Source organism: Aythya ferina (genome assembly GCF_964211825.1).
Source record: "Aythya ferina genome assembly, chromosome: 26".
NCBI classification, from domain to species: Eukaryota; Metazoa; Chordata; class Aves; order Anseriformes; family Anatidae; genus Aythya; species Aythya ferina.
This window is the reverse complement of record NC_140324.1, coordinates 4,521,333-4,548,613: the sequence shown is the minus strand read 5'-3', so window position 1 is coordinate 4,548,613 and position 27,281 is coordinate 4,521,333. Positions and strand designations below refer to the sequence as shown.

The 27,281-nt window shown below is 55.6% G+C and overlaps 3 protein-coding genes and 1 pseudogene across 5 annotated transcripts; 2 read left to right on the top strand and 2 right to left on the bottom strand.

The window, feature by feature from the left end:
• Positions 1-439: 439 nt before the first annotated feature.
• ARRDC2 (arrestin domain containing 2) lies at positions 440-10,193 on the bottom strand. 2 transcript variants are annotated; one of them, XM_084498832.1, is made up of 8 exons: positions 9,667-10,193; positions 4,194-4,260; positions 3,900-4,047; positions 3,454-3,556; positions 2,911-3,167; positions 2,402-2,561; positions 1,988-2,139; positions 440-1,884 (listed from the first exon to the last, which is right to left on the bottom strand). In XM_084498832.1, exons 1-8 carry the CDS (start codon positions 9,929-9,931, stop codon positions 1,831-1,833), a joined length of 1,206 nt encoding a protein of 401 aa, XP_084354958.1. In that variant the 5' UTR covers positions 9,932-10,193; the 3' UTR covers positions 440-1,830. The 2 variants fall into 2 exon arrangements, with proteins under 2 accessions (XP_084354958.1, XP_084354957.1); XM_084498831.1 differs by lacking the exon at positions 9,667-10,193 and adding an exon at positions 4,888-5,351.
• Positions 9,980-15,572, bottom strand: SAXO5 (stabilizer of axonemal microtubules 5). The gene is made up of 9 exons (XM_084498830.1): positions 15,030-15,572; positions 14,444-14,541; positions 14,166-14,260; positions 13,958-14,073; positions 13,497-13,612; positions 13,063-13,261; positions 12,275-12,360; positions 11,688-11,858; positions 9,980-10,496 (listed from the first exon to the last, which is right to left on the bottom strand). Exons 1-9 carry the CDS (start codon positions 15,556-15,558, stop codon positions 10,431-10,433), a joined length of 1,476 nt encoding a protein of 491 aa, XP_084354956.1. The 5' UTR covers positions 15,559-15,572; the 3' UTR covers positions 9,980-10,430.
• A 21-nt stretch (positions 15,573-15,593) lies between these two features.
• Positions 15,594-17,865, top strand: PEX11G (peroxisomal biogenesis factor 11 gamma). Its single transcript, XM_084498833.1, has 5 exons — positions 15,594-15,743; positions 15,818-16,006; positions 16,092-16,270; positions 16,405-16,455; positions 16,715-17,865. The coding sequence occupies exons 1-5, from the start codon at positions 15,609-15,611 to the stop codon at positions 16,938-16,940; spliced, it is 780 nt and encodes a 259-aa protein (XP_084354959.1). The 5' UTR covers positions 15,594-15,608; the 3' UTR covers positions 16,941-17,865.
• A 1,746-nt stretch (positions 17,866-19,611) lies between these two features.
• On the top strand, positions 19,612-23,251 carry LOC311424046 (ectoderm-neural cortex protein 1 pseudogene; annotated as a pseudogene). The gene has a single exon. The product of its transcript is annotated as an ectoderm-neural cortex protein 1 pseudogene (transcript).
• The last annotated feature ends 4,030 nt before the right edge of the window (positions 23,252-27,281 follow it).

Sequence of the window (27,281 nt, the reverse complement as noted above, 5' to 3'; positions counted from 1 at the left end):
AGGTGGTGGAAGAGGAACGAGGCTGCCTGGAGGCACGGAGCAGAGCGTGGATCCGGGACACTTCACCCTTCTGCCCCTGGGTCTCAGCAGACCGCCAGGACCTGGCCTTGCTGCCTGGCCTCGGGCTGTGCTGCACCAACACTGACCATGAGAGCTGGGGAATTTCAGCACCAGCCCCGGGGCTGGGACAGGCTGTGAGCCCCTAACCGGTGCCGGAGGGCAGCGCTGACCACCTGACCCAGTTAATACCAGTAGGCCAGTTAATACCGGTAGTGGGATGGAGCTGGGTCCCCCGGGGCGATGTGGTGAGGGTCAGAGCACTCCTGCTCATGTGCAGCATCTCCCAGCTGCCACAGGAGCCAGGGAAGCACGGGCAGAGTGGGTCCAGCAGGAACAGCACAACAGAAAAACATCCACCGTGTAAGAGCCACGCAAGAGCTGGGTGTGAAGAATTTATTTCAAACAAAAATCCCCCAACGAAAGTCGTACAAAAGGAACAATATCAGACAAGAGTGGTCGTTATAAAAGTGTTCACAGATACAAAAAAAAGTCCTCTGAGCAAGCCCCAGTGAGCCGAGCGTGGTCCCAGCACAGAGGCTGAGGCACGCCTGGCTTTGGCTCCTCATGGAGCCCCGTGGGCGCTCATCGGGGTTGTCTCAGAGAGGGAATGCAAAGGTCCCCAGCCCCCAAACCCTGCCCAGATGGTGCCAGAGGGTGTGGGGTCAGCCCCAGCAGGCACCTTGCAGCACCCAGCTCCCACAGCAGCAGCACAAATTGCTGCTGGGCCTTCCTCACCATGCCGGGGCTGCCGGCCCCTCTGCGGGCACAGGATCAGGCCCCTCCTGAGCAGGTCTCCTGGCCCTGGAGGGCTCATTTCAGCTCCACATCTCCCATCAGCTTTTGTGGCTGCTGCCAGCCTCGGAGCAGACTTCTTTCTCATTTTCTTGGCCACCACGGAGCCCAGAAAGACCCCCCAGTGGTGGCACTGCAGGCGGGGGGCTGGTTTTCAGCCCCAGCCTGGGGGGAGGCAGCAGCACATGGTGCAGGTTTCAGGCCAGCACGCAGGAACCAGCTTCCACATTCTTGTTAAGTGGCACCAAAAGGCCACCACAGATCTCTGCTGCTTTGGAAACAAATTCATCCCCCCAGTCCTCCGCCCTGACAATAATCCATGGAAGTCTTTACATTTTTGGCCAGGCTGTTGAGGCAGCTCAAACCATTCCCCCTGCAGGCATCACCAGGCTCGTGGCAACATTTCTCAGCAGCGGACAAAGGCTCTGCTTCATCTGGCCAGAAAAAGGCCTGTTACTTTCTTAGGACACTGCAGCCCTGGTGAGCTACTGCAGGAGAAGGGCTGCACCCGCACCACCACGGGATGAACTCAGCACAAGATTATAAAATATTCTCTAGTAATCCTGAAAAAATACCTCCAAGCTCCTGTTTTCCGTGACAGGAGTTGCCAGAGCACAGCCACTGCAGACAAGGTGAGAGCAATCTTGGCTCGTGCCGAATGTCCCATCCAAACCCCAAAATGCTGGGGCGGTGATTAACCCTCTGCGTCCCACCTAGCTGCTCACACCGCAGGGTCCCACACGTGCTCTCCTACCACGCACGAGTCCACGCCACCAGCCAGCCCTGCAGCTCGGTGTCACCCCGTGGGACAGTCACGGCAGGAGCACGGAGGGCAGCGATCACGGACGGGGTCTCAGCGCTGCAGCTCTGGTCGCTCAGCCGCCGCTCGGGCGCCGTTCCCAGACCGAAGGGCTGCGAGGGTGCAAGCTTTCAACCCGACGGGTTGTCACGCTGTCAGTCACATCCGAGGTGCTTCTCTCAGCAGGTCATGCAGCGTGGACGGATGTTGTCTGACGGTGGGTTTGGATCAATCTGCAAAGCCGAATTTACAGTCAGGAACCCCGGCAGCGGTCACATCCCCCCCATCTCCCTCCAGCCCCCAAGGCCAGGTCCGCAGAGCTGGGGGATTTGTTACCTCTGAATACAGTGGAGGTGGTCGGAAGCGAAACTCCTGGATGTAGGCAAAGAAGGGACCTTCCAGGACACCGCCCAGTTCGCTGGGGCACGGCGGAGCCAGGCTCTGCTCAGCCTCCGGGCTGGACACGACTGACGAGTATTCAGGGGGAGCTGAAGAGAGGGAAAAAAAGCCATCAGGGACCAGAACATGCAGGTAAAATGGCTTCTAATTCACTATTTCCCAAACCCTCCCAGTTCTGGGTAAATGGCACCAGTTCAGAGGGAACCCACAACTGAAAAATTAAGTAAAAAAAAGCAAAAGCTAGTCCCGGAGCAAGGGGCAAGGCTGAGAACTTGCTCTGCCCCTCTCTATCATGAGGGGGTTGACCGGGGGGGTTTGCAGCACCCAGGCAGACCCCAGGGAGATGCTCACCCTCTGGCTGCTCAGGGATGGTGCTCAGCCAGTCCAGGTTGATGCTGTACTGGCTGCTGACGCTGGACGTGCGGCTCCCGAACGGGTGCAGCGGGATTGTTCCGATGACAAGCGGCAGCTCGAGAAGCAGCTTGGACGTCCCAGGAATATCCACGCAAACCTGCGGAGACAGGAGGCAAGAGGGAAACTTAGCTGTTGGTGTTTTCCCAATCCAGAGGGGTGGATCTTTATTCCCCAGAGCGCCAGCTCAAGCTGGCCAGAAGGGAATTCCAGAAGGGAATTCTTGTGGTGGGAAGCAGAGGGAGATGTGAACACTACAGCACAAGCCCTCACCCCCTGCATGCCATGGGGAGCGCAGCCACAGCTGCACGGGAGGAACCCGAGACCTCACACAGGTCACCAGCCCCAAAATGCTCAGCACCAGCACCCACGATGAGCACAGCTCTGGTGAGACGGGGAGCACAACCGAGAGCTGAACCTTTTACACTGGTCCCCGCCAGGTCCCTCACCTTCAGGGAATATTCCACTTGGATGATGCGGCACTGGAGGATGGACGGCCCCACCGGTGGGATCTTCAGCGCCCGCCCGTGCCACACTTCCCGCTTCCCCGCCGCGATGGAGTCGCCAACGATGCTGGTGACCACCGACTTCTTCTGCTTCTTGGTGCCCCGAGCAATGAAGGTTTGAGTCTGGATGATGGCCGCCTTGGGCACCACCGCCCGGCTCGTGCAGTTGTCGATCTCAGCAAAGATAGGGATGACCTCACCTGCCAAAAGAGACGTGCGTGTTGGAGGAGGGGAGACGGAGGCCGGTCCTGCCCGAGGAATTCCTGCACAGGATCACCAAGGGCTCGTCCTGCTGGCTGGCACAAGACTTCGTCTAGCAGGAGCGTGTCCCGAGGTGGCCGCTCGCATCAGGTGCGTGCCCTAATGCTCTCTAATTTTGTGCCAGAAGGCAAGAGCCCAGCTCGCGGTGAGCCCAAATCCTCTCCCACCAAGGTTTACCCCAGGGCCTGCAGAAGTTGAAGGGCGCCAGCACGGTGGGGTGCTCACCTGGGGTGTAGCCTTTTCGGTCTATCTTGGCAGTCACAGAAACCTGGCCACGATTGCAGTACCAGGCACGAGCAAGTTTCTCCTTAGCACCTGCCTGCGGAGCCTGGAAAAAAATAAAGGGACATATTTGAGCTATTTGGAAAGAAACGATGAAAGACAAAGCGAACACCTCCCTGGCGCTGACAACCTGCTCGGGGAGCATCAGCAAGTTCCTAGGAATCTTATGCAAGATGCTTTCGCAATGCATTTCAGTTCCCAAAAAAACAGGAGGCACAGATGACCTCCGTGCTCCTCGGGGCCCAGCCCAGGTAGTGCTGGAGGGCACGAGTCACAGGGGACAAACATTCCCTCTGGACATCAGGCCCGTGACACGTTTGACAAGCTCACTTTAGGCACTGGCCAAGCTTTAGACACTGCAGCCCCGAGGCGGAGCAGGGGGAGCTCACCAGCAGCGCAGGCGTGTTGATGTCGATGGGTTCGATCACGGTGAACTCCTTCTTCACCTTCTTCACCGTTGACCAGGGTCTGTGCAGCTTGGCTTTCACCCAGTAGCGCACGCTGCCGTGTTTTCCCTCGAAGGAGGTAGCCAGGGTCCTGTGTACAAGCAGGGAGCAATTCAGGAGGGCTCTGCTGAACGGTTCAGCTCCGAGGTGCCCCGTCCGCCCTCCCCAGGACCTGTGTCACGCACCGAGCAGCTCCTCTTCCCCTTTACATTAAGGCAACAAAAAACACGAACTTACTCCGGGAGCTGGAAAGTGAAGGGGAACTCGTGCCTTCCTGCCTGCAGGACGGTGACTTCACCATTGTCTGTGGGCAAAACAGATTGAAGACGATTATCTCGCATCTGCAGGACTTCCTCCCCGAGCAAATCGGTGACGGAGCAGCGCAGGCAGGGAAGGAGCAGCACGACACTGCTGGAATATTTCTGCCGGGGTTAAACTGCAGCAGCAGCAACAACAACACAGCTGTGACCCGCGGCCAGGCACGTCCCGCGGGCACCAGGCTCTGCTCTCCGCACACCCCTGTGCGTGCAGTGCCTTGGGGAGCCGGGGGCTGCCCGGGTGGGCTCTGCTTCACCCTGTGGCTGCCCAGAACGGCAGCTTGGGCACTTGGAGCTAAGGAGGGTGGCTGAGCACCCTGTGCCCTGCAGGGCTGCACCCCACCGTGCTCGGTGGGGCTGGCTGGGACCCCTGGGGCTCTGGAGAATGCAGCTCCCCGAGGCTGCTTCTCCACCAGGGGTGGGATTAGAGAAGGGGGGGACACCAAATGGGGTGTCCCCAAGCAAGGTGTCCCCAGTCGGGGTGTCCCTAAGCGGGGTGTCTCCAGCTCCCCAAGAGCCGGGCTGCAACCCTAACCCTAACCCCAACCCTCACCCTAACCCCGGAGCCCCCAGCCCCAACTCCCCCCCCCATCTCAGCTCGACCCCCGCGGTACCTGGCGGGGCCAGCAGCGTGTCTCGGTGGCTGAGGAACTCCACCTGGTCGCTGTAACTCTGCGTGTAGGCGGTGCTGGAGCCGGCGCTGCGGGACTCGGTCCAGTGGACTCGAGCAGCACCGATCGCCCGCAACCGGAGCGCCCCGAGCTTCGCCGCCGCCGCCAGCTCCAGCAGCACCCGGCCGGCCACCGCTTGCCCGGGGCTGAAAGCGGCCGGAGCCCCTCGCTCCGCACCCTCCAGCACGATGGCGAAACGTTTGAGCCGATCGAAAAGCATGGCGAGATGGCGGCTCCGGCTCCTAACCTCACCGCCTCGCAGCTCCGCTTTTTAAGTGCCCGGCGCGCCCGGGGGCGGCCCCCGATGGGGCGGGACGGGGCGGCCCCGGAGGGTGCTGAAAAACAAGGGGGAGGGGGCAAAGGGTGGCCGCCAGCCCTCCGTGTCCCCCCTCCCCACACACACACCTCGGTGGGATGGGGGCTCCCCAAGGCTCGGCACCTCGGAGGTTGCGGTGCTGGGGTGGCCGAAGGGTGTCCAAGGCTTCGGCTGGCGGCGGGGGTGGGGTGGGATGGGGGAGAAATGGGGCAGGATGGGTCGGGGATGGGGTAGGATGGGGTAGGATGGGGTGGGATAGGGCAGGATGGGGTGGGATAGGGCAGGGTGAGGAAGAAATGGGGCAGAATGGGTCGGGGACGGGGTGGGGATGGGGTAGGATGAGGGAAAAATGGGGCAGAATGGGTGGGGATGGAGTGGGGATAGGGTAGGATGGGGTGGGATAGGGCAGGATGAAGCAGGAGTGGGGCAGGATAGGGCAGGATGGGTCGGGGATGGGGTAGGGTGGGTTGGGGATAGGGCAGGATGGGGTGGGATGGGGCAGGATGAGGAAGAGAGAGAGCAGGATGAAGCAGGGATGGGGTAGAACGGGGTGGGATGGGTTGGGGATGGGGCAGGATGGGGAAGGAATAGGGCAGGATGAAGCAAAGATGGGGCCAGGATGGGTTGGGGATAGGGCAGGATGAGGCAGGGATGGGTTGGAGATGGGGCAGGATGGGGCAGGATGAGGAAGGGATGGTGCAGGATGAAGCAGGGACGGGGCAGGACGCGATGAGGATGGGGGCTGAGCCGCCAGCCCCGCAGGGACCCCGCAGAAGACGTGTGTGTAAGCTCAGCGTTTGCCCCCCGTACATCAGCCCCTCTCTGCTGCGGTGCTGCTGTCCCCGCGTGAGGAAGGCTTCTGGCTCCCATCACGGCCGTGTCCCTGACCCCACACACCCCAGAACTCCTCGTTCTCAGGCTCGCAGCCGGCGGCTGTGACCGGGGGGTTCCTCACCCCCCTCGATCAGCGCGCCTCGGAGCGGCAGCGCCTTCCCGTCCCGTTCCCGCAGCGCCGGGCGCCGCACACAGACGCGCTCACATCTTTCCCAAGAGCCATTCCCAGGGGTCAGAACAGGCTGCAACTGGATCTCGGCTCCTCGCACGGCAGGGCCGGGCCAACTGGCGGTGAAGGGAAAGCTGGTCTGGGACATCGCTTCGCTTATTTCTAAGAAATGAAGTACTGGCTCCCATTCAGCTTGTGCAATTACACAGTGAGCAATGCATCTTTCCCCGTGCCTTTTAACCAGGGAAGCGCTGGTTCTCCACCAGCTCGTGCTGGGGTTTGTGTGGGGCTGCTCCAAAATTCGGCGACAAGTTATATCTGCGTGGGCAGCGCAGGGGTCTCGCTCCGTCATCAGCATCTGCTGCTGGTGCTCAGTGGGGGTAAAGGCATGAAAACGGGGAGCTGTTGGTTCTTGGCACGGACGCCACCATAAGCAGCACCCAGAGATGCTGTAAAAGGGAGAAGTGGGGCAGAAAGTGGCCCGTGCCCCCTCCAAAAGGGTTAACTCAGCCTCAGAAGCTTCCACTTTAATCATGATTGTCACATTTGCGAAGCAGCAGAGCTCTCCACCCCGGGCACGGGCCTGGGATAAGACAAAACAGGCAGGCATTAAAATGTTACTCAGCATTTGGCTGCGAAAGCCTTGAGGATTTTCGAGTTGCTCCCAGCCGTGTTGGGCAAGTCCCGCTGTGCTGAACCGGGTTGATCTCAGCCCCTGAAAATGAGCTGGGCTGGAGCCTCGCAATGCTTTAGCTGCCTCCAAAGGCAGACTGGAAACGTCTGCCTCCCCCGCGAGGGAAGGGGACCGCGTTTTGTTTTGCGTACGTGCCCGTTTGCTGCCACGAGCAAACATGAATCAGAGCAAACACTGCGAGGGGAGCCCGACAGCAACGGGGAAGGAGGAAGGAAGGCACGGCACGGCAGGACTCAGGCGGTGACGGCAGCCCCGGGAAGGCGCCCGGTGTCCCCGCCGCGATGCACGGTGGCACCGGAGGCCGTGTGGGTCCTGGTGGGGGGGTCCTGGAGCTGCAGTGGGGCCGAGGCGGCTCCGTCCTGTGCTTTTCTCATCCCTGCTGCAGCCCGTCAGCTCGCAGCCCCCAGCCTGTGACTCAGCCGTCGCCCACGGGATGCGAATCTCTGCAAACCTCCCTCCCGTGCTGCAGCCACCGCCGCTCGCGAGGCTGCGAAGCCCCACTGCGACCTGCCCGGGACCCACAGCACCAGGGGTTGGGGTGGCGGTGGGGGGGTCTCTCCTCTCCCCAAGGACCTAGGGCTGCAGGGCCCAGGGTCACAACCAGCTCACAGGGCTTTTCGTGCCCACAACCGGCTGAAAGGCGGCCGGGCTGCAGGCAGGAGCCATCTCCAACTCATCAGCCCCATCTAGAGTCTGGCCAGGCTGAAATTAGCTCCAGCAGAAGCTGGCAGTGGTTCTCAAGGAGCTTCTCCTTCCCCAGCTCACCCTGGGGACCCTGATACTGCTCCCTGATGGCTCTGGAGCCACGCAGGGCTCTGCCCAGCAGCTGGGGTCAGCAGCTCCCAGGCCCCTCTCACAGCACCTCATACAGCAGCAGCCAGGGCCTTGGCTTTGCCCATGAAAGCCCTATCTTTTCCTCTCTTCCTGTGCCCTGTTTACACAATATACATTCAATGGCCCTGAAACGCAGTCCGAACATCCTTCTTCCACCCCTTCTCACGTCTCGAAGCACAGCACCCCCGTGCCAGCCCTCACCACCCTGCTAGGAAACTGCAGATAAAGTCACAGCTGAGTGGAGAGCAGAGCGGAGGGCGCTTATCTCCGCCTGGCTTCCCTCCTCTGCACTGCCTTGTTACCATGACAAAACCTGCATTTTTTAAACACCACGCAGACACAGTTGATCTCATCGAGAAGCAACAAGGGAGCAGTCACAGGGCCTGCAGATGATGGCACGTTTTCACCAGCCTCTCGCTAGCCGACCCCAGGAACGTCCTCACGCTGCCACCGGTGACGGGGGGGACAGAGCAGGAGCCCAGTGGGATCCACAGGAAGGGATTTTGGCCGCAGAGCAGCGCTTCTCCCCAACCCACAGCCTCCTTAAAGCACTCCTGTGATCACAGGCCCGTGTCCCTCTCACAAAGGAGAGAAGGAATCACTCGGTGAACACAGAGGATAAAATCACAGCCCGCAAGTTCTGGCGAGGCTCCCTGCTCCCCACGGAGCCCACTTAAACTCTCCCCACGCAGCAGGCGAGGGCCAGAAGCCATTAGCTCCGAGCTACGGGAGCGCAGGGTGCTGGCAAGGCCAAGCAGCTCCTGTAATTCCTCCAGCCCTTGGCTAAGCGCCCTCCTCCAGCCGGCTCCGGGGGCTTGGATAACACCCAGTCCTCGCAGCAGAGTGCAAACATGCTCGCGGCAGCTCGTGGCTTCTCTAAAGAAATCCACTGCAGGGATAACGGGGAATCAAACTCACCCTATACCCTTACAGCTAAGGCAGCCACCATCCATACAGTGTGATGACCACTCAGGATCTTCTCCACTGGAGTTCAGGGCGCGGGCTTCTCCCACATCCTTAATTGTCATCAGGCCGCTTAACACACTCGCAGCTGCCAAGGGGCCATCCTTAGGCACAGCGCAGAAGGGCCGCTGCCAAAAAGACAGAAACTCGGGAGTAATGCAGGTGTTTGGAGCAGGTGGCTAGGCACAGTCATCCAGAAAAGGGGAATATGGCCCTAAAGTGCAGTCTAGGGGTAAGAACACCTCCAGAGCAGCAGCTGCCATCGCTCCTGCAAGCTCTACGTTTGCCAGCTGGGCTCCAGCACAACGACATGCCCTCAGTACGTAGCATTAGGCACCCTCGGACACCAAGCAGGACAGGCAATAAAATGGCATTGGAAAGGGGAGGAGGGGAAGCACAGAGCCACGGCTGTAACAATGCCATTGTGGGGGAGGATAAAAGACAAGCGCTTTCGTAAGGCAGAGTTAAGGAGCGGATGGACAGCTGCGACGTCCCGTATCCCTTGGCTCTGGAGCATTTCATCCCAACTAGGCAAATAATTCAAGTGGCTTGTCCTCATGCAGTAGGTCCAAGCAACATGCCAGCTGGGCATGCGGTTCCAGCATCAGAAAACTGGAAACAAATATTTACTGAGCGACTAAGTGCTCTTTCCACGCTTGTGAACAGACACTTCTATTTGCACTTCCCTGTGCAAACAGAACAAAAGCCACAACCCTTTCGTGCTCACCGGCCCCCCCCCGAAACCAGCAGCAAAGAAACCCTTGGCAGAGGCCAAGAGGGATGCTGCTGCTTGCAGGTGGCACCGACCTTCACGGGAAGGGTGGAGACCTGCCCAGAGGGGGTGCCTGCAGCCCACGGGGGTCCCAACCCAACACCTTTTAGCACAGAACCACCCCCGAGCCCCAACCTTACCGGGGATGAGCTGGCAGCGGCGGTACAGGAAGGTCTGGAAGGCCGTGTAGTCGTGGTAGACGGTGTTGAGCCCCACGCTGTGGCTCTCCAGCCAGTGCACGAAAGCGCGGCCGCGAGCGCACACCTCCAGCGCCCGCAGCCGCAGGGCACCGCGCAGCTCCAGCCGCACGCGGCCGTGCAGCAGCTCCCCGCTGCCGTAGGCACCCCACACTCGCCCGTCCTCCAGCTCCACCACCAAACTCCTCACACGCCTGAGGGGCTGCATCGCTGCTGCCCCTGATGATCCGGGCAGCTCCGCGAGGCTGGTCCCCACTTTGGGCAAGCAGGACGGGCACCTCTGCGGCCCTCCAGGGAAGGGGAGAAAGAGCAAAGGCTGTCCCGAAATCCCTATTTATCCCTGCCCCTACAGGCCTAGCCCTACAGGCCTAGCTCTGCCAAGGTCGGACTGAGACCCCGTTTTATGGTGATGTTTTAGTGCTGACCCCGTGTGCGAGGCTGGTGCAGCGCCGAGGAGGGGGCCGTGGAGGCGAGTGACGCGTTTTTAAGCCGAAGGAGCAACAACGTCAGACGTTGTCTTATCTCTGAGTCACAGACGCTGTTGATGTGCCACTGGTACGTGCTGGTGGCTCCGTCCGCAGGGAGCTGTCACGCAGCGCCAGCCGCGCTGGCAGCTTTCATGTCACTGGGGGGAGCACAGAAAGGCTGTTCGGCCTTCCCAAATTCAGGCATCCCTGAGGTGTTTCTGGAAGTGGATGGAGAGGGGTTTAGAAAGCCAAGGCCCTTACCCCCAAAGCCAGCTTTGCTTTCTGTGTCTGAAATGGCATCAAAATCCATGTGAAAAAAAAAAAAGTAAACAACCCCAGGGTCCTCCCAGCAGCAGCTCCCCAGCCAGCTGGGACCACCACAAGGCTGATGTTCACCACGTAACAACCCCAGTGACCCACGGCTGTTCCTGCAGTAGTGCAGTTGGTGGCAATGCCACCTCAGGGTCACGTAAAAGCTATGGGGCAGACCCATGGCATATGCGAGTCCCTGTTACTACACCAAGTGATGCAATCTAGGCGTTTGAATCGAGGTGTTTGCAACCTACCGGCGTAAGACACCGATGTGAGGTGCCTGTGGGAATTTGCAAGGCTTGAGTGTGCAGCTTCTGTGAAGTACGTGTGGAGCACAGAACGTCCCTTTCCCAAGAGAAGCAGAGTCAAATCCCAAGAGGAAAACACAAGGGGTTTGTGGGCCCAGCCCCTGCTTACGTACAGAACGCAGCGATTGGAAATGATTCAGTAATGCCTGCTCAAATGCTTCGGTGTTGGTTTGCAGCACACATGAATCAAGTCTGTCTGCATCAAAAGGCCAAGACGAGCTTGTGAAGTGGCAGCTGTGACAAGGCACCAGCTGACCCTGCTCACTTGGCCTCCCAGGGGAGGGAGCTGACCGCCCCACACGGATCCAGCTTCAAAATATCTACAGCCCAAACAGAGTTAGTGCAAGCTCAGCATTCAGGAAATCCACGTGAGCTATCAACTCAACAAAAATACACTGCTCGTCGCTAGGAAAACAGCCCACTCATCATAAGCTGGGGAGGGCTACCTCTCTGTCCTACTGTTCACTGACCTTTGGTTTCAGGCCTTGACACCAAAATCTAAACAGATAACAAGGGAAGATTCCAGCCCACATACAGCCCTGACAGTGCCTCTGATCTCTTGCCCTTCCTCTGAGCTTCCCCTACCCCACCTGCTCCCTCCTGCCCCAGCACCTGCCCGGAGGCACTCTGTGGGTCTTGCAACCCACAGAAATGTGTCACCCATGTCTTTGGGCTGATCCCCAGATGTTTATTCTTGTTGTCACAACACTTTGTGTCCTCATTCAACTCTTGAAATAAATGTTACCTGTAATAACACACAGGTGGGCCAAAAGCAGGGCACCAGAAGAGCTAGGTAAAACAACACAGAGGCAGTCGATAGCGCAGGAAGTCCCGGGCAGTCAGCGAGAAAGGGGGAACGTCATGGTGCAAAGACCACCTTCCTCCGGGGGCAGTATCCTTTCAGGGTCCCCAGTGGGACATGGCTCACTTGGGAGTCTCCCGTTTGGATTTCTGCTGGGCCTCTGTACTTAGGTGTGAACGCATCCTTCTGCTCTGTGCTGAAGAGGTCCTGCGCCCTCCAGGGTAGCACCAAGTGTGAGCATTTCATCTGAGGAGACAGAAGGTCTTTCAGTGTGGGGGCACAGAGCTGGGGAAGAGGCAGACATTACCCTGACTGGACACTTCTGGACATGCTAATTTATGCCTGAGATTTTCCCCTTCTGATCCTCTGGGAGGACCAAAAGCACCTTCCCCCTCCCTCCAGCGTTCCCCTCCCTTGGCTTAGGTCTTAGTCACCTGTCCCTCCCCTCCCTTCAAAGATTTTCTCAGCTCCAACTCTGCTCCCCACAGCGCGTTTTCTAAAGACTGGATACAGACAGGATTTGATGCATGACTGTCCCATTTTAAATGGCTCAAGAGCACACATCAAATCTGATGATGTTAATGGGGCGGCTACAGCTTCGCTTTGTGTAATCCTGCTTCCCTAACCTGCCCGTGGTAAATGCAAGCCTATTAATGCTGTACCTGCTGCAGCATGTCTTCAGAGAGTTGTCGTTTCTGCTGTCTGTGTGGGACCAGCATGGCCTGCGTGGTTGTGACAGGACTTTCATCTGCTCACAGATTGAAGTAAAAAGAAGATGCAAGCCAGTAAATTAGGAAGCAACATCAGAAAACGTTGCAGTTTGACTTGCAGTCACAGATCTGCATGCATTTCCACTAACGAGAGGCAAAGACAGACTTTGCAGTCAGCACTTCACTGAAAACCTTTGGCCAGCATACAACTGCAGTCAGACAGTTCTCAGAGTGAGGAGATAAATTAAGAAATTCACATGGAAGATACAGGAATATCATTCCATCTAGTAGTTATGTGTCCAATGAAAACAGCAGTTGCCGCTGTGATCTGTTCCACATCTAGTAAAACAAATGGATTAAAAACAGATACATGGTGTGAAGGGACCTCTCTCAGCTGCACAATACTGGCCATCAGAAAGAGGAGGCAATGCCAGGAGGATTTTCTTAATGCCTCCCACGACCAGCTCTAACTGCATCTCTTCCTGAGGTTGCAAAAGCTTTTGATTCAAATCCTTTCCTTCCTCCCCCGAGTACAAAAACAAGGCAACTTCAAAACACAAACATAGCAAGGAAGAAAGGTCAAGCCACTGGTTCATGTCCCAGAAATCACTCATGTCACCATCTGAATATGCCAACAATTGCTGTATGATAACAGTGAATGACTACGGCTGGCACAGGCATCAAGGTGATGGGTAAGCAAGACTTCCAGCACCACGACAGTCTGAGCAACTTAATCTTACTGTGGTAGTCGAAGGGGATGTGGCTGCCACGTTGATTCTTGCCTCCTGTCACCCTCTGGGTCTGGTGTGGTGGCTGATAGTCTGACTGCTGCGTTGTGCTGAAGTAACAGGAGCCTGAACGGTCAGCTCCTAAGCAGATGCTGCTTTGATGTTTCTGCAGTAGCAAGTCAGGCTTTGGTGAGAAGTTCCACCTGCCAGTCTAGAGAACACAAGAGCTGGCTTTAACAGAAATAGGCTGTAGCTGGGAGAGGTGCCCTGTTTCACATTACTCATGTAGATTTTCACATTAGACTCATGCAGCCCAGAGTCTAGGATTGCCACCCAGTGTGAAAAGGGGAGAAGAGACAATATTGGCCTAAGGAGGTGCCAGAAGAGTGTGCATTAAAAAGGAGAGATTCTCCACCAGAGAATCACCTGCAAAGCTGGGAACAGACCTCTGGGTAGAAGAACTGCGTCGTAGTCATTCTTGCTAGCGCAAGGTTCTCAGGATCTTCGTCGCCTCTGGGGATGGAGCAGGCATTTCTGTTTGGATGAGCAACAGCTACAGGCTCTGGCAAAGGCAAGAATGAAAGATGTCAGAGAAACTCCATCCTCTGCATGATTTATAGCTACAGCAGTTTCTCCAAATGCAATAAAGCACAGGAATAAATACAGCTATTTAACCTGCCAGGGAAGTAGGGTGAGGATGAAACTGAACCTCACAGTGAGGATACTGGTACTGAGTACACAAAAATGATAAAAGATTAGAAATATAAAATTGTATACATACAATATCCATGTATTGTATCTTTTTATAATTATATCATTAAGAACAAGCAATAAAACCCACCATTCAGCTGGTTATAAACATCAGCAGCAGTCTGTGCGTTGTCTCTGTGTCACAGACTTACCCTACCTAGATTGTGTACTGGGAAGAGCTCTGATGTTGATGTGGAAAATCTGGTGCAACCATCCCCTAGCTGCAGGTTTGTGTGGTGGATCTGGAACACAGCACGCTCCTTGTCGTAGTCCCTGCAAGATATCAGATATGAGCTGCTTAAATAGCAATGTTCATCAGAAGGACCAGCTCCTGGAGAGGCCTGACAGGCTATCCTGCTGAATACCTGTGCTTTCTCTTGTCTGGAACAGTGTAGGCATGTTTCTGCTCACTCACAGATCCACTGCTTCTTGGATCCCCAAATTTAATACGAGACATGTGCTGAAGGGAAGCCAACAGAGCTACAGAACTGCTGCTTAAAGCACAATCCCCGTGTTTCCCATCTCTGCCTTTCCATCCCTCTGATTTTCACATGCATAAATCACATCCCTTTCAGTACAGAATTCAACAAGGCAACGTGCTGTCCTTTAACTGTGTCCTGGTCCTCCTCAAATTCATTGTTACCTTTTCACTTGGCTTTACAGGTGGACTCCATTCACCTTTAAACTGTGCTTGATAAGAAGTGTGGTAATAGGATCGTCCATCCCCTTTAATAGGACATCCTGCCAAACAGCCAGAAGGGGAAATGAATGGTGTTATTTCTAAAAATGCTATATTTACAACTGTAAGGAAATATTCGTGATATTGAAGCTGCAATTGCAAGGCAGCTGCTCTTTTAGCATTTTTGTACTCTTGAATCAATTTAGTATAGTTAAACAGCAAAATGATGAACACCAGATTGCAACAAGGTGAACTGCAGGATCGCAGAATGTGGATGTGGTGCATCAGAAGTGATGCAGGTTTGGTGTGAGAACTGCAACATCTGAGGCTACAGCGAGCAAAGATGTTCTCTGCAGGAAAAGCTTGGCTGGTGAGTGGCTCTAGTTAGCACAAATAAACCTGTTTTATGAGCATCAGGTTGATTTATTCAGCTATGAAATCAGAAAGGAAAATACCCAAATCGTTGTAACAGCTTTAATTATTTGCAGCGTGCCTCTGAGCCATGCCACCAAAAATCCCCGCAGCCCTTTAGACTGTGAGGACAACTCACCCCTGTACACATGACGTGCCCTGGCAACAGGCTGGATCTCATGTGCTGGATATGAGAAGGTGTAGACAGACGGAGGGAGCCTTATTTTCTCTCTGTCTCCACAAAGAACATTATCGCTCCACTCCTGGGCTTTGGGAAGGGCAGGTCTCTGGGGGGGGACATCAGGACAGGGGTAGTTCTCCCTTGTCGTTGAGGTGAGGACCCGGATGCGGGGGTCTGCGTGCATGCGGACGCATGATGCTGGGGGCACAATGGGGGTGACCGGCGCCAGGGGCTTCTCTGGAAAGGCGAGGCGCGTCTCGGAGCACAGCTCCCTGCCCACAGCCAGCCTCTGGTTCAGCACATCCCCGCTGCGGGGCTGCGCGGCCGGCGCCGGCCGGTGAACCCCCCAGAAAGGGGGGAACTGAACGTGAGAAAACGGCCGACCGGCCTCCTCGGGGACTCTACAACCAGCTCCTAGCTGCAGGCGGGATCCCTGCGGGACGGAAACCCCCGTGCTGGGGGCTGAGGGAGGGCACGAAGCCGCCATCCCTTCACGAAGGCCTCGACGGAGCCTTGCAGCCACTAGGCCTCGTCACCATGGCAACGGCCGCGCTGCGCCATGTTCCCGGCTTGCCCCGCGCGGCCCAACCCGGAAGCGTTGCCATGGCGGCGGCGGGGGGGCTCTGCGGCCTGGTCGCCGCGCTCGAGTCCTACCGAGGCCGGGACCGGGCGGTGAGTGGCGGGAGGGCGGCCGGGCCGGGTAGGGCCCGATCCCGGTTGTTCTTCATCGGGCTGTGCCCCCGCAGGTCCGCGCTCTCTGCTATGGCTGCCAGCTGGCTGGCGGGGCGCTGGGAGGGCGGCAGAGCCCCTCAGCGGGGCTGTCCGGCAGCCTCCTGGCCGTGTCAGCGCAGCTCAGCCACTGCCGCACCGTCCTGCGGCTCTTCGACGACCTCGCCATGCTCAGCTACAGCCACGGCTACGGGTTGGGGCCCAAGGTGAGCGCAGGGCGGCGGTGGGAGTGCTGGGAGCAGCCCCGGGTGGGCTACAGGTGTCAAGGTGTGGCCGCCGTGCTCCCCACAGGACGAGGACGCGGTGGTGCGCGGGCTCTCGGTGCTCTGCAACGTGGCCGACCAGCTCTACTACCCCTGCGAGCACGTCGCCTGGGCGGCCGACGCCGGCATCGTCCCCGCCAGCTCGAGCAAGTGGTGGGAGGCGAGCACCAGGCTCTGGGGTTTGTCCCTGCTCCTGGGCATCCTGCGGTAAGGCCGGCTGGGGAGCGGGATGAAACGAAGGCGCCTCTCCCCTGAGATGCTCACGGATGAGGTTAACGCTAGAGTAAAGTTCTCCCCTTCCATGCTACAGGAGAAATAACTTTCAATCTGTTTGTTTTCAGATCCTTGAGAATTTTGTTCCGGTTAAGAAAGAAGCTGAGGCAGCAGAAGTGGTAGGATTTCTTGGCTTTACATCTGTTTCAACCCAAATATTTTTACAGAATCACAGAATTTCCTAGGTTGGAAGAGACCTCAAGGTCATCGAGTCCAACCTCCAACCTAACGCTAACAGCCCTCCACTAAACCATATCCCTAAGCTCTACATCTAAACGTCTTTTGAAGACTTCCAGGGATAATTATTCTCATTTATGAGCCATCATTAACTGTTATTCCGCTCTGGGCTCTTACTAACACTATTCTTGCTTTTAACAGTACATCTTCGCCACAGGATCGAAAGAAAATGAAAGCCCAAGTGAAGAGTGAAGTTCTGAGCATCGTCAGTAACATGGCAGATCTCGCCAATGCCATCCACTGGCTGCCACCAGGATTTCTCTGGGCTGGGCAGTTTCCGCCGTGGTTAGTAGGACTCCTGGGGACCATCTCTTCCCTGATTGGTATCTACCAGGCATCTAGAGAGAGTAATTCTGGAGCTGCATGAGCCATGTTAAGCCTCTGGAGCCCAGTTTTTACATGGTAAAAATGCGTTTATTGAGGCAGGGTGTATTTTAACTCTCCTGGATATTGATGATTGTAATTCTGTGCATCCTGTAATTGAGACTGTAATCGAGGTCCCTGTTACAGAGAGGATCACGTATGGTTAACACATTTTATAACTCTTTATCAGAGAAATCTTTCAGGTTAATCCTCTGAAAATCAAGAAATCTCATAGGGTTGATGACATAGAGGAAGAAAGTTGTACTCCCATCCTTCCATCCTGTACTTCAAAAGGCAAATGCAATCCTCTGGTCTTCTCTCCTTTAAAAGAGCACAAAGTCAGTGTTTGGTGGAGAAATGGCCACGGTTCTTTTACTCAAAACTTCCCAGGGATGGATTCTGCGAGTTCAAGCCCCAGGCTCAGCACTTGGTGCCTCATCTGAGCCAGGGAGGGGACCTTTGTCACAGAAGCTTCTCTGTCAGATATTTTGGTGCTTGAGCTCAGAGCAGATGCCCAAAGCACAAAGAGGAGCAGGTGGCAGAGGGAGGCTGCTGGGTTGTGGGCTGTTTAATTTATGACAGTTGTGTTTCTGTAGAGGTGATACGGGAAAGAAACACCAGCTGTAAGCAGTGCCTTACTAAGCTTTCTTCCAGCCTCTGTTACTCATTTATGAATAAATACTGTGAACTGAGACTTCTCGGTTAAACCAGAACATGCAAAAAAAAGTGCAGAGGCTTCAGCTGTGCCTTTGTGGAAGGCCACCGGGTGGAGCTCTTCCACCGAGCTCTGTAAGAGCCAACTGACTTTTTAAAAAAAGAAACAAATCTATTAATCACTTTTGAAAGGACTGGTCAAACCAATGCAAGAATGTGTTTTACAGTCATATTTCTAAGCAGTGACAATAATAAATGAGATGAATGATTCAAAAGTGGCCTTGAGTCATCGTTACTTTTGATAACTAGACAAATGTTATTTATCTGGCTGTAGAAAGCCCCAAACTGTTTCTAGGCAACAAAACACGTTTGTGCTGTGTTAGCTGCAGCACCCCCAAGGGCAGGCAGAGACCATCTGCTACCCGCCTTTCTTCTGGCAGAATAATTCAAAGCACCTGACTGCTTCAGCTTTTCATATAGCTGCATCTTTTGAAAACAGTTCTGCTTAGTCCGAGCAGTGTTTGTGCTCCATGTGCCTCAGTTCCACACAGACCACCTTTCCAGTACGTTTAGCTTTTTTTTTTTTTTGGCATGGACAGGGGAAACTCTCTGCTACCAGTGTTCAAAGAGCATAGCAAGGCCTTGATACTCTTTATCCTTTGCCCTGTCCTTGCTGCCCTGCTTGGTTGTTTATCTGGACCTTCACCCTGCTAAATGCCAGTTCTGCCACAGGGGGTGTCTTACTGACTTCACTCAGGAGTTGGTGGCAGATTTGCAGGTGTTTGCTTGCAGCACGACTCAGCTTGCTGGCAGCTATTATCTGGAAAAGGCTCTTTCTGTAATCACACTGCAAGCCTTGCCTCAAAACGGGTGGAGCACCTGGGCACGGCTGCTTACAGGCAGCTGTGGCTGTTGCTCAGTCCTGTCCTCAGATGTCACCAGCTGTGACATAGCAGTTTTTTTTTTTTTTTAAATCTGTCAGATCCTATATGCGTGCGTTTGAAACCTGGTTAAACCACTCCTTCGGGACATGCTGTGCTGCTCAGCATGGGACAAGGTGCAGTTACAGTGATTTAAAACACAAAACAACTGTGCCTATGCAAACCGCCTCTGATGCAGAAGTAGTAAAAACAAATCATGCTTTTAATGTAGTGAAATGATGCTGTAAACTGGCTTAAGTGCACTTGTGTTATGCACTTTGTGTTGTCACGCAGCTTTAAGCTGTGGACATTAAATAAAGCCCAGGAGGTTCTCGGGTGTGGGGCTGTCTGAACCTACTGCTGTCCTGTTGAACCGTTTGGCTCCCAAATCACCCACAGTGTTTAAGCACCTATTGGTGGTGGCTGCTAGCTGCTGACTCCGTGGCAGCACTTGCTGCAGCTGACTTTATCTTTCTTGCACGAGGTCTAACGAGGGCAGAACTGATTCCCAGGAGGGAACCTGCCGCTGCTTTTTGCTGTTAACATCCCTCGGCCCTACTCAGCTCTTGCTTTGCCCCCCGCAGGAAACATTTGCTGAGCAGGGATGGTTCGTTCCGGCCGTGACCTCACTTTGTCAGCAAGCCGCGATGCGAAAGGCCGCGAGCAGATAGCGCGGGTGGCTGATAACGGCTCAGAATCGTGGCTCCTGCTTTATGGCCCCTTTATGGCAGGGCGACAACCAACAAAGCCACAGCCGCGCTTTATGGCTGGCAGATCTGGCGTGCCGCTCCCCTCCCCGGGCTTGCTGGAAGCCTGCTGCGGAAGGGAGGGGTGCTGCTGGCCCAAGGGTGCGGGTGCAGGGGGGGGAGAGAGGTGGGGGCAGCGCTGCCCGGCGCCACCCTACTACCTAGGAGGGCGACGGGAGGGAAAGGGTTAACGCGTGGCGCACGCGCGCGCCCGGCCCGGGGCTCTCATTCACAAAGAACGAGCCGCGGGCGCCGGCGGGCGCTGATTGGCTGCTCCGCCGCGGGGGGGGCGGGGCCTGCGGCGGGGCGGCCACGCGGCGGCTGCGGGGCGCGGCGGCAGTAGCGGGGCGGCGGGCGCGGCGGGCGGAGGCGGCTCCGGGGCTGAGCCCGGTAAGGAGCGGCACCGGGGGAAGGGGGAGCACCGGGAACACCGGGAGCACCGGGACTGCCCAGCGCCACCCGTTCGGGACGCGGCAGGCCCCGTGCTCCGTCCCCGTTGGGGTCCCCGGTCGCCGGGCACCGCGCTGCCCCCGCTCAGCTGCAGCACCGCGGGGCTCGCCCCGCACCCGGAGGTGTCCGAGCCTCGCCGCTGACCCCCCCACCTCTCCCCGGTCCTTCTCCGGTTATCCGCCTCGGAGCAGCCTCCCCACCATGTCCGTGAGCAGCCACGAGAACCGGAAATCCCGCTCGAGCTCCGGCTCCATGAACATTCAGCTCTTCCACAAGCCGGGCCACGCCGACAGCCTCCTCACCCACCTGAACCTGCTCCGCAAGCGGCACCTCTTCACCGACGTGGTGCTGCGCGCCGGGAACCAGGCCTTCCACTGCCACCGCGCCGTGCTGGCCTCCTGCAGCCGCTACTTCGACGCGATGTTCAGCGGGGGCCTGAAGGAGAGCAGGGACGCCGAGGTCAACTTCCACGACTCCCTCCATCCCGAGGTGCTGGAGCTGCTGCTGGACTACGCTTACTCGGCCCGCGTGCTGATCAACGAGGAGAACGCGGAGTCCTTGCTGGAGGCCGGGGACATGTTGCAGTTCCAGGATATTCGGGATGCTTCGGCCGACTTCCTGGAGAAGAACCTCTACCCGGGGAACTGCCTGAACATGCTGCTGCTGTCCGACGCTCACTGCTGCGAGCGGCTGCTGGAGCTGTCCTGGAGGATGGCGTTGGCCAACTTCACCTCGCTCTGCAAGACCGAAGATTTCCTCCGCCTGCCCAAAGACAAGCTGCTCGAGCTGGTGGAGAGCGAGGAGCTGGAGGTAGAGGACGAGACCCTGGTGTACGAAGCTGTTATAGGCTGGATCCGGTACGATTTGCCCCGACGCCACGAAGTGCTGCCGGAGCTGCTGCGCTCCGTCCGCCTGGCTCTTCTCCCCGAGTCCTACCTGCGGAAGCAGGTGGCCTGCGAGAAGCTGGTGACCAGCCACAAGCTGGGGGAGGAGATCGTGGCCGACGCGGTACGATGCAAAATGAAGATCCTGCAGAACGACGGCCTTGTCACGGGATGCTGTGCCCGGCCCCGCAAGGTCAGCCAGGCCCTGCTGCTGCTCGGTGGCCAGACCTTCATGTGTGACAAGATTTACATGCTGGATCATAAAACCCGTGAGATCATTCCCCGTGCTGACATCCCAAGCCCTCGCAAGGAGTGCAGCGCCTGCGCCATCGGGTGCAAAGTGTACATCACGGGTGGCAAAGGCTCCGAGAACGGAGCCTCCAAGGATGTCTGGGTTTACGACACCCTCCATGACGAGTGGGCGAAGGCTGCACCCATGCTGGTGGCGCGGTTCGGCCACGGCTCCGCTGAGCTGGACAACTGTCTGTACGTGGTGGGGGGTCACACGGCAGGGAGCGGCGCCTTCCCGGCCTCTCCCTCCGTCTCTCTCAAGCAAGTCGAACACTACGACCCCCAGCTGGACAAATGGTCCTTGGTGGCCCCTCTCCGCGAGGGTGTAAGCAACGCCGCCGTGGTGGGGGCCAAGATGAAGCTGTTTGTTTTCGGTGGCACCAGCGCAAACCAGGAGAAGCTGCCCAAGGTGCAGTGCTTCGACCCCTGCCAGAACCGCTGGACAGTGCCTGCCAGCTGCCCCCAGCCCTGGCGCTACACGGCCGCGGCGGTGGTGGGCAGCCACATCATCGTGATCGGAGGGGACACGGAGTTCTCTGCCAGCTCCGCGTACCGCTTCCACAGTGACACCTTCCAGTGGTCCAAGTTCGGGGACGTGACCGCTAAGCGCATCAGCTGCCGTGCCGTTACGTCGGGCAACAGGCTGTACGTGGTGGGGGGCTACTGCGGGGCTCAGCGCTGCAAGACGCTGGACTGTTACGACCCCTCGTCCGACACCTGGAGCAGCGTCACGACGGTGCCCTACTCCCTGATCCCCACCGCCTTCGTCAGCACCTGGAAGTACCTCTCTGCCTGAGCTGCGGAGAAGCTGGGAGGTAAATGGTTGCGTGCCAACGGAGAGCTGCTCCTTAACTCTGTGCTGCGTGAGGGTCGGACTCTGAAGGGCAGATGCGCCGTGATCCTGGCTGGAGTTGTCCTAGAGAACAGCCTCGATGCAGGCAGCGGCTCCAGAAATGTGCTTCTAGGCTGGTAGTTTGAGATCCAAAACCCTGCCAGAGAGAGCATCTTTTTAGACGCTCAGATGCCGCGGGGAGAAGATTAGTATAAATAACAAGACACTTAACCTGGCGTCCTAGTCCTTCCCCTGAGTCTTGGCCTATGCAAAGATTTTGGGGAATGCTAGCTGCGAGCAGGATTGGGTGTCCCTGGTACAGAAAGTACAGAAAGCTCGTCGAGACGATCGCTGTGTTCACATGCTGTTGGGGGGAGCTCGGGCAGACGGTGCGGTGCCATGAGGGGCTGGCTGCTGCTTTTAGCACAGCTTCCTCCTCCTGGTGCCACAGTTAATCTGCTAGTGGCACCCAAATGTCTTGTGGGACACGAGGGCTATGAGCTGGTGCCAGAACAAGATTATAGCTGGGATTTAGTCCCAGGATGGCTGGTAATTGCATCTGTAAAACAAGCCCTGTCTACATATAAACATAGGGTTTCTCCACGTCTAATTACTCTCTGGTGTCCCCTTTAAGCCATTTCTTTCCTGCTACTCAGCAATTAACTTTTTTTAAAAGTTTGCAACTGGAATTAAACCTTTCTAGACACTTTTGGCAGAAAAGATGCCAGTGAATCACAGATCCCCGCTTTTTTTTTTTTTTCCCCTTGCAAGAGATCTGCTAACTGAACCAACTTGTTTAATAAGATAATCTGTAACACCTCTAGAAAATTCTTGGCTGCAGAGGGGAAGAAGCAGTAGTCATTCCACAATAGCAGATTTCTCTTGGTTTTGAGCCCTGGGGAGCATTCTTGTGTTTAGTGCGCACGTCTCAGTGCTCTCTTCACACCTGATTTTGCCAGTTGTACCTCGCCAAGGACCCAGACAGAAGACACGGGCAGTAGGAGTGCCTCCCTGCTACCCAGCAATCTGAACTGTCCTGGATGCCAGCCCTTGTACAGATCTCATTAGCAGCAGCAGGGCTCAGGGCAACGCAGCTTTGGCTCTGAACCACTTCTGTAAATCCCCTTCGTTTGGATCAGGGAGGGGACAAGCACGGAGGGGCCCCTGTGGACTGGCAGCTTGTGCTGTCCCTTGAGAGGGCACAAGGTTTCCAAGTTGTCTGCTCACTCGTGATCTCTGACTGGGAGCCAGAGGATTGTTTTGTACTTCTTTCTTTTAATATTTTAAGTGATATTTTTACTGGAAAGGACAAAGGAAGCTCTTAAGTAACTGGCAGTGGGCTCTGGGCTGTGCTGCTGTGTGATAGCTGTGACTTGGAAGGCAGTCAGCACCAGAGGCAGTTGCCTGAGATGTCTTAACACGTGACAGTACTTTGCCCATGGGCTAGTTCTGTACATTTATATATTTTTTTTTATACAGCAGTTGTGTGTGTTTATTACTTAGCCTGGACTTTCTTTAATAAATCTGAATAAAACTCACTGTGTCCCTTGCCTGTTCTGTATGCTTAGTCTGCAAGTTCTCCTAGCCCACACTGGAGATAAATGTTTAGTAAAATTAGCAAAGAGCACTCCCTGCTTGAGGGAGTGCTCTTTGAGGGAGAGTCCAAGCCTTAATCTGCAGGAGAGGGATAACAGGACAAACACAGGACAAAGAAAAGCTCACCTCTCATACTGCCTTCCTGCTTTGAAGGACCACAAACCTGTTTAGAACTCCAAAGTTTCAGCTATTCTCTGCCCTCACCTGCTCATCCTCAGTGGAGCTGGTTTCCTCGCTGCCCAAAAGCACAGAGGAAAGAGCTGCCACTTTTCTCCCAGGGTGCTGCCTGCTCTGGGCCTGCTGCAGGCAATTGTGGGGCAGCAGCAGGAAGGAATAGCTCTACTAAAGGTGGGCGGTGTGAGGCAGAGGAATCAGCATGGCCAGAGGAAATAGGCACTGAAGGTGCAACCAAATGTCTCGCCACAGAAGCATGGTTTGTGAGCAATTATTCAATTTCAGGCAGAGTTAAATAAATCAACGTCACAGCCATCCCTAGCTGCTAGTGTGGGCAAGAACTGGCACGACTGGAAGGAAAAGCCGCCCTCTTCGTGGTGGCTGAAGAAGATAAAATGACTTCACCTCCATCCTGTTTGCTGATGCCTCTGCTCTTTTCAGCCCCCAGGCTGGGCTTTTTCCCCTTCACTCCCGCTGGGCTGCCTCGACCCCACGGGAAGCTCATCCAACAGCCTGCAGGGAGACGAACCCACAGCTGGCCCTACAAAGCCAGCCTGGAGCACCCCATGCAGCAGCTGCGGTGTGGGGCAGCTCCAGCCCGGCTGTGGCTCGCACATGCAAGTGCAGGCAGGGGAAAGTCACAGAACAGGACAGAGCTGGGACTGGAAACCAGCAGGAGGCACCTTTCCTATAAATGCTGGGAGCTGCTTCACCTTTATGACATCTACAGCTATTCCTGAGGTCGGACAAAGTCCGATTACCCAGAAAGTCAGAGGAGCTGAGGTTTCATTCATGGCCATTTGAGCACAGCTGTTTTATTTATTCTGCCGAGCAATAAATGTTGGCTCCCGGCCACATCCGGCTTTTGCACCAGGGACAAAGTTGCTTCTAGCAACTTAGCTCTGTCTGCTCTCTGCTCCTGACGCTGGGCTGTTATCTGAGCTGTGCTCGCAGCATTTTCAGCACTGCTGGGGCCACTCACTAGCGGCCCTTCTGCTGAAGGCTTTGCTAGCATCTACGAATTGCTTCCTCATTTCAAACTGTGCTTAGAGCTAACTACCTCTCAGGGAAAACCAGCACTTGAAGCACACCTGGGCTGGGCTGCTCTGCAGTGGCTCCCCACTGCTGGCAAGAAAGACAGCAAGAGCCGCGTTTCATCGCCTTCATCCTCCTGTCATCTGGCAGAAAGCCCCGTGCTGGCCCTCCGGCTCCACCTCCTCCTGGCAGGAACCAGCTCCCAGCACAGCGGGGAGCGCTCCTGGGGAAAACGAGACACCTTTTCCACTCGCACGTCAGTCCCAGCTCCGCACATCACAGACCTGTTCTCCCGGTCTGACATTTCCATGCATTAATCCGATCGCTGCTTCAGTGCCACGGCGAGAAGATTTAGGCCAACTGAGCTGCAGCTGAATTTGGTTTAGGGGTTAATTTCGCTACTGGAACAGAAATCCTCCTGAATTAATATAACCCATTTTGAACTTCAACACAGTTCAAACTCAGGCCTCTTATCCTAGCCCAAAATCCTGCTTCGTGGCTGTGCCCCTCCAGCTGCAGGAGCTAGACCCAAGCCCACAATCACATCTGAAAAGGCAGCACGATGGGCATCCTAGGCTCAAGGCTGAAAAACAAATCAAAAAAACTAAGTGACATCACTCCTCTGTGGACATTCCTCTCCTTGCACAAAGCCTGCAAGTCACACTAGCCAAACACAGCATCAGCCAGACCAAGCCACCTCCCTCCTGGCCACACGATACGCAGATACGCAGCCAGCCCTGACCTGACATGAGCTACGCTGCTTCTTAGGCTGGTGGCTGCATTCTGCCCAGCAGCCCCTGCTGCCAGAGGGCAAAGGCAGTGCAGTTGTTCTTCCTTCCCTACCATGGATGGCCAGAGCCGTTAACTGCAAAAAAAATAATTAAAAAAAAAAAAAAAAATCAGCACAGCAGTAACAGAAATTCCCTTTCCTGGCTAAGATCAGCCATGGATTGTTCCAATGTTCTGCAGGACACCCGCCATGCACCTAGCAAGGAACTGGAGCACACATTGCTATGTTTCAGTGACAACTTGTGGTGGCCCTGGAAAAACAGAGCACGATACTACACAGTTTTTGTCCCTGAATTGAGATATTCTAGAAGGGGAAAGGGCATTACCAGCTGCCTGCCTGAATGAATTGCGTATCACACGCAGTCAGCTGGGATGACTTCAGGTCTAGCATCACACCGTGCTCCACACAGCGAGGAGAAACCCAGCGCTGCTCTGACATGGGAAAGGGACATCAATGTTGTGCTTTCATGTTTCTGTGTTCTTGTACCCCCGAAACAAAGCGATCCCTGCCGTGCTCAAGTCTCTCGTGCATGCAACGCTGTACCAGAGCCAGGGACCACGCATCTCATACTCCAGTGTTGCCAGCTCTAAGCGAGCTCAGCTTTTATCCTCTGCCAGATCCCACGGGCCCAGAAGCAGCAAACAATGCAGACATCACACAAGGACAGGCCCCACATCCCTTGTCTGTTGAGCCTTGGGCCGGGCCCCATCTCTGGGATGAGAAATTAGACCGGATTTGAGTCACAAGGGCTGAGGAAAGGGAAAGGCAGAAACCAGCACATTCCCACTGTCAGAGCACACCATGGAGCCCATATCCTTTGTGCATGTTTGTCCTCAAGCATCTGGCTTGCCAATGAATCTCAGATGCATGTATGGGAACCATCAGCCATGTCTCAGCCACATGAAAGAGGAAGGTTTAGCATAAAGCTGGTCATTGCCTATGGCCTCAGAATGATTCATCCAAATAGAAAGAATGTGGTTTGGGTTTCGGGTTAATTAGCTGCAGATCTTAAAGAGAGACAAGGCAGGGCGGAGCTGCTGGAAGACTGGTGTGAGCAAGTAGCAGCTCTGTAGGCATTGCCGTCCATCCCGAAATCACGCCTTCAGTGTGAGAAGTGGAGAACGTGCATCAGAGATGAGTGACAGCATTATCGATGATGCTGTCAGTCAAGGTGTTTGTGCACACCAAAGGAATGTCTACCTGGCTGCTGCAGCAAGAACCGAAGCCCAAGACAGATACACCCACGCTCATTTGAGCTCTGATGGCTGCGGCAGCACCGAGCTTCTAACAGATGCAAATCCTGAGTTTAAATATGCCCCTACAGAGCTCTGGGCTGCTGCAGCTGGGCAGTTTAGTTACCTGCGCAGATCTGTGCTGCAGGGCTACCTTGTAGCCACGTTACTCTATCCAAATCCACGCTCCTCAGTTCGTATTAGGAACTCTTCCTATAGGTCTGAGGCATTATTACGGCTGCCAGAAGAGTCCACACAAACTGGGGAGAAAAGAAATCCACTGCTCTAGGAACACCTCATCATAATTCCTGCCCTAGACTGTTCCCTGCAGCTGTCCCCCATGACAATGCTTGGATTCCGTGTCTTGCTGCTGAACAGTGTTTAGAAATGAACGTGGAAAGTTACTTGCCTTGCTCTAGTGAGACAGCGAGATCTGAAAGTGCACATAGGTAGTGACCTCCAGTGGCCACTGCAGCCCAGTTCCTTGGAAGCTGAACAGAGCAAAAGCAGCTGTAAGAAATTTTCTCTTAAAGGAAGTGCAAGCAAAAGCTTATACATGTTTCAAGGCTTTGTTCACTAAAACATCAGTTTGCTACTGCCCACAAAGACAGTCACACTTCAAACACTGGTGTGCCTAGAAGTTTTTCATTATTGGCATACATTGGAAAAATAGAAAAACTTCTGTTTTTCCAAGTTCCATTTTTTTTGCCACAACACAGATGTCAACAGCACTTCAGAGAC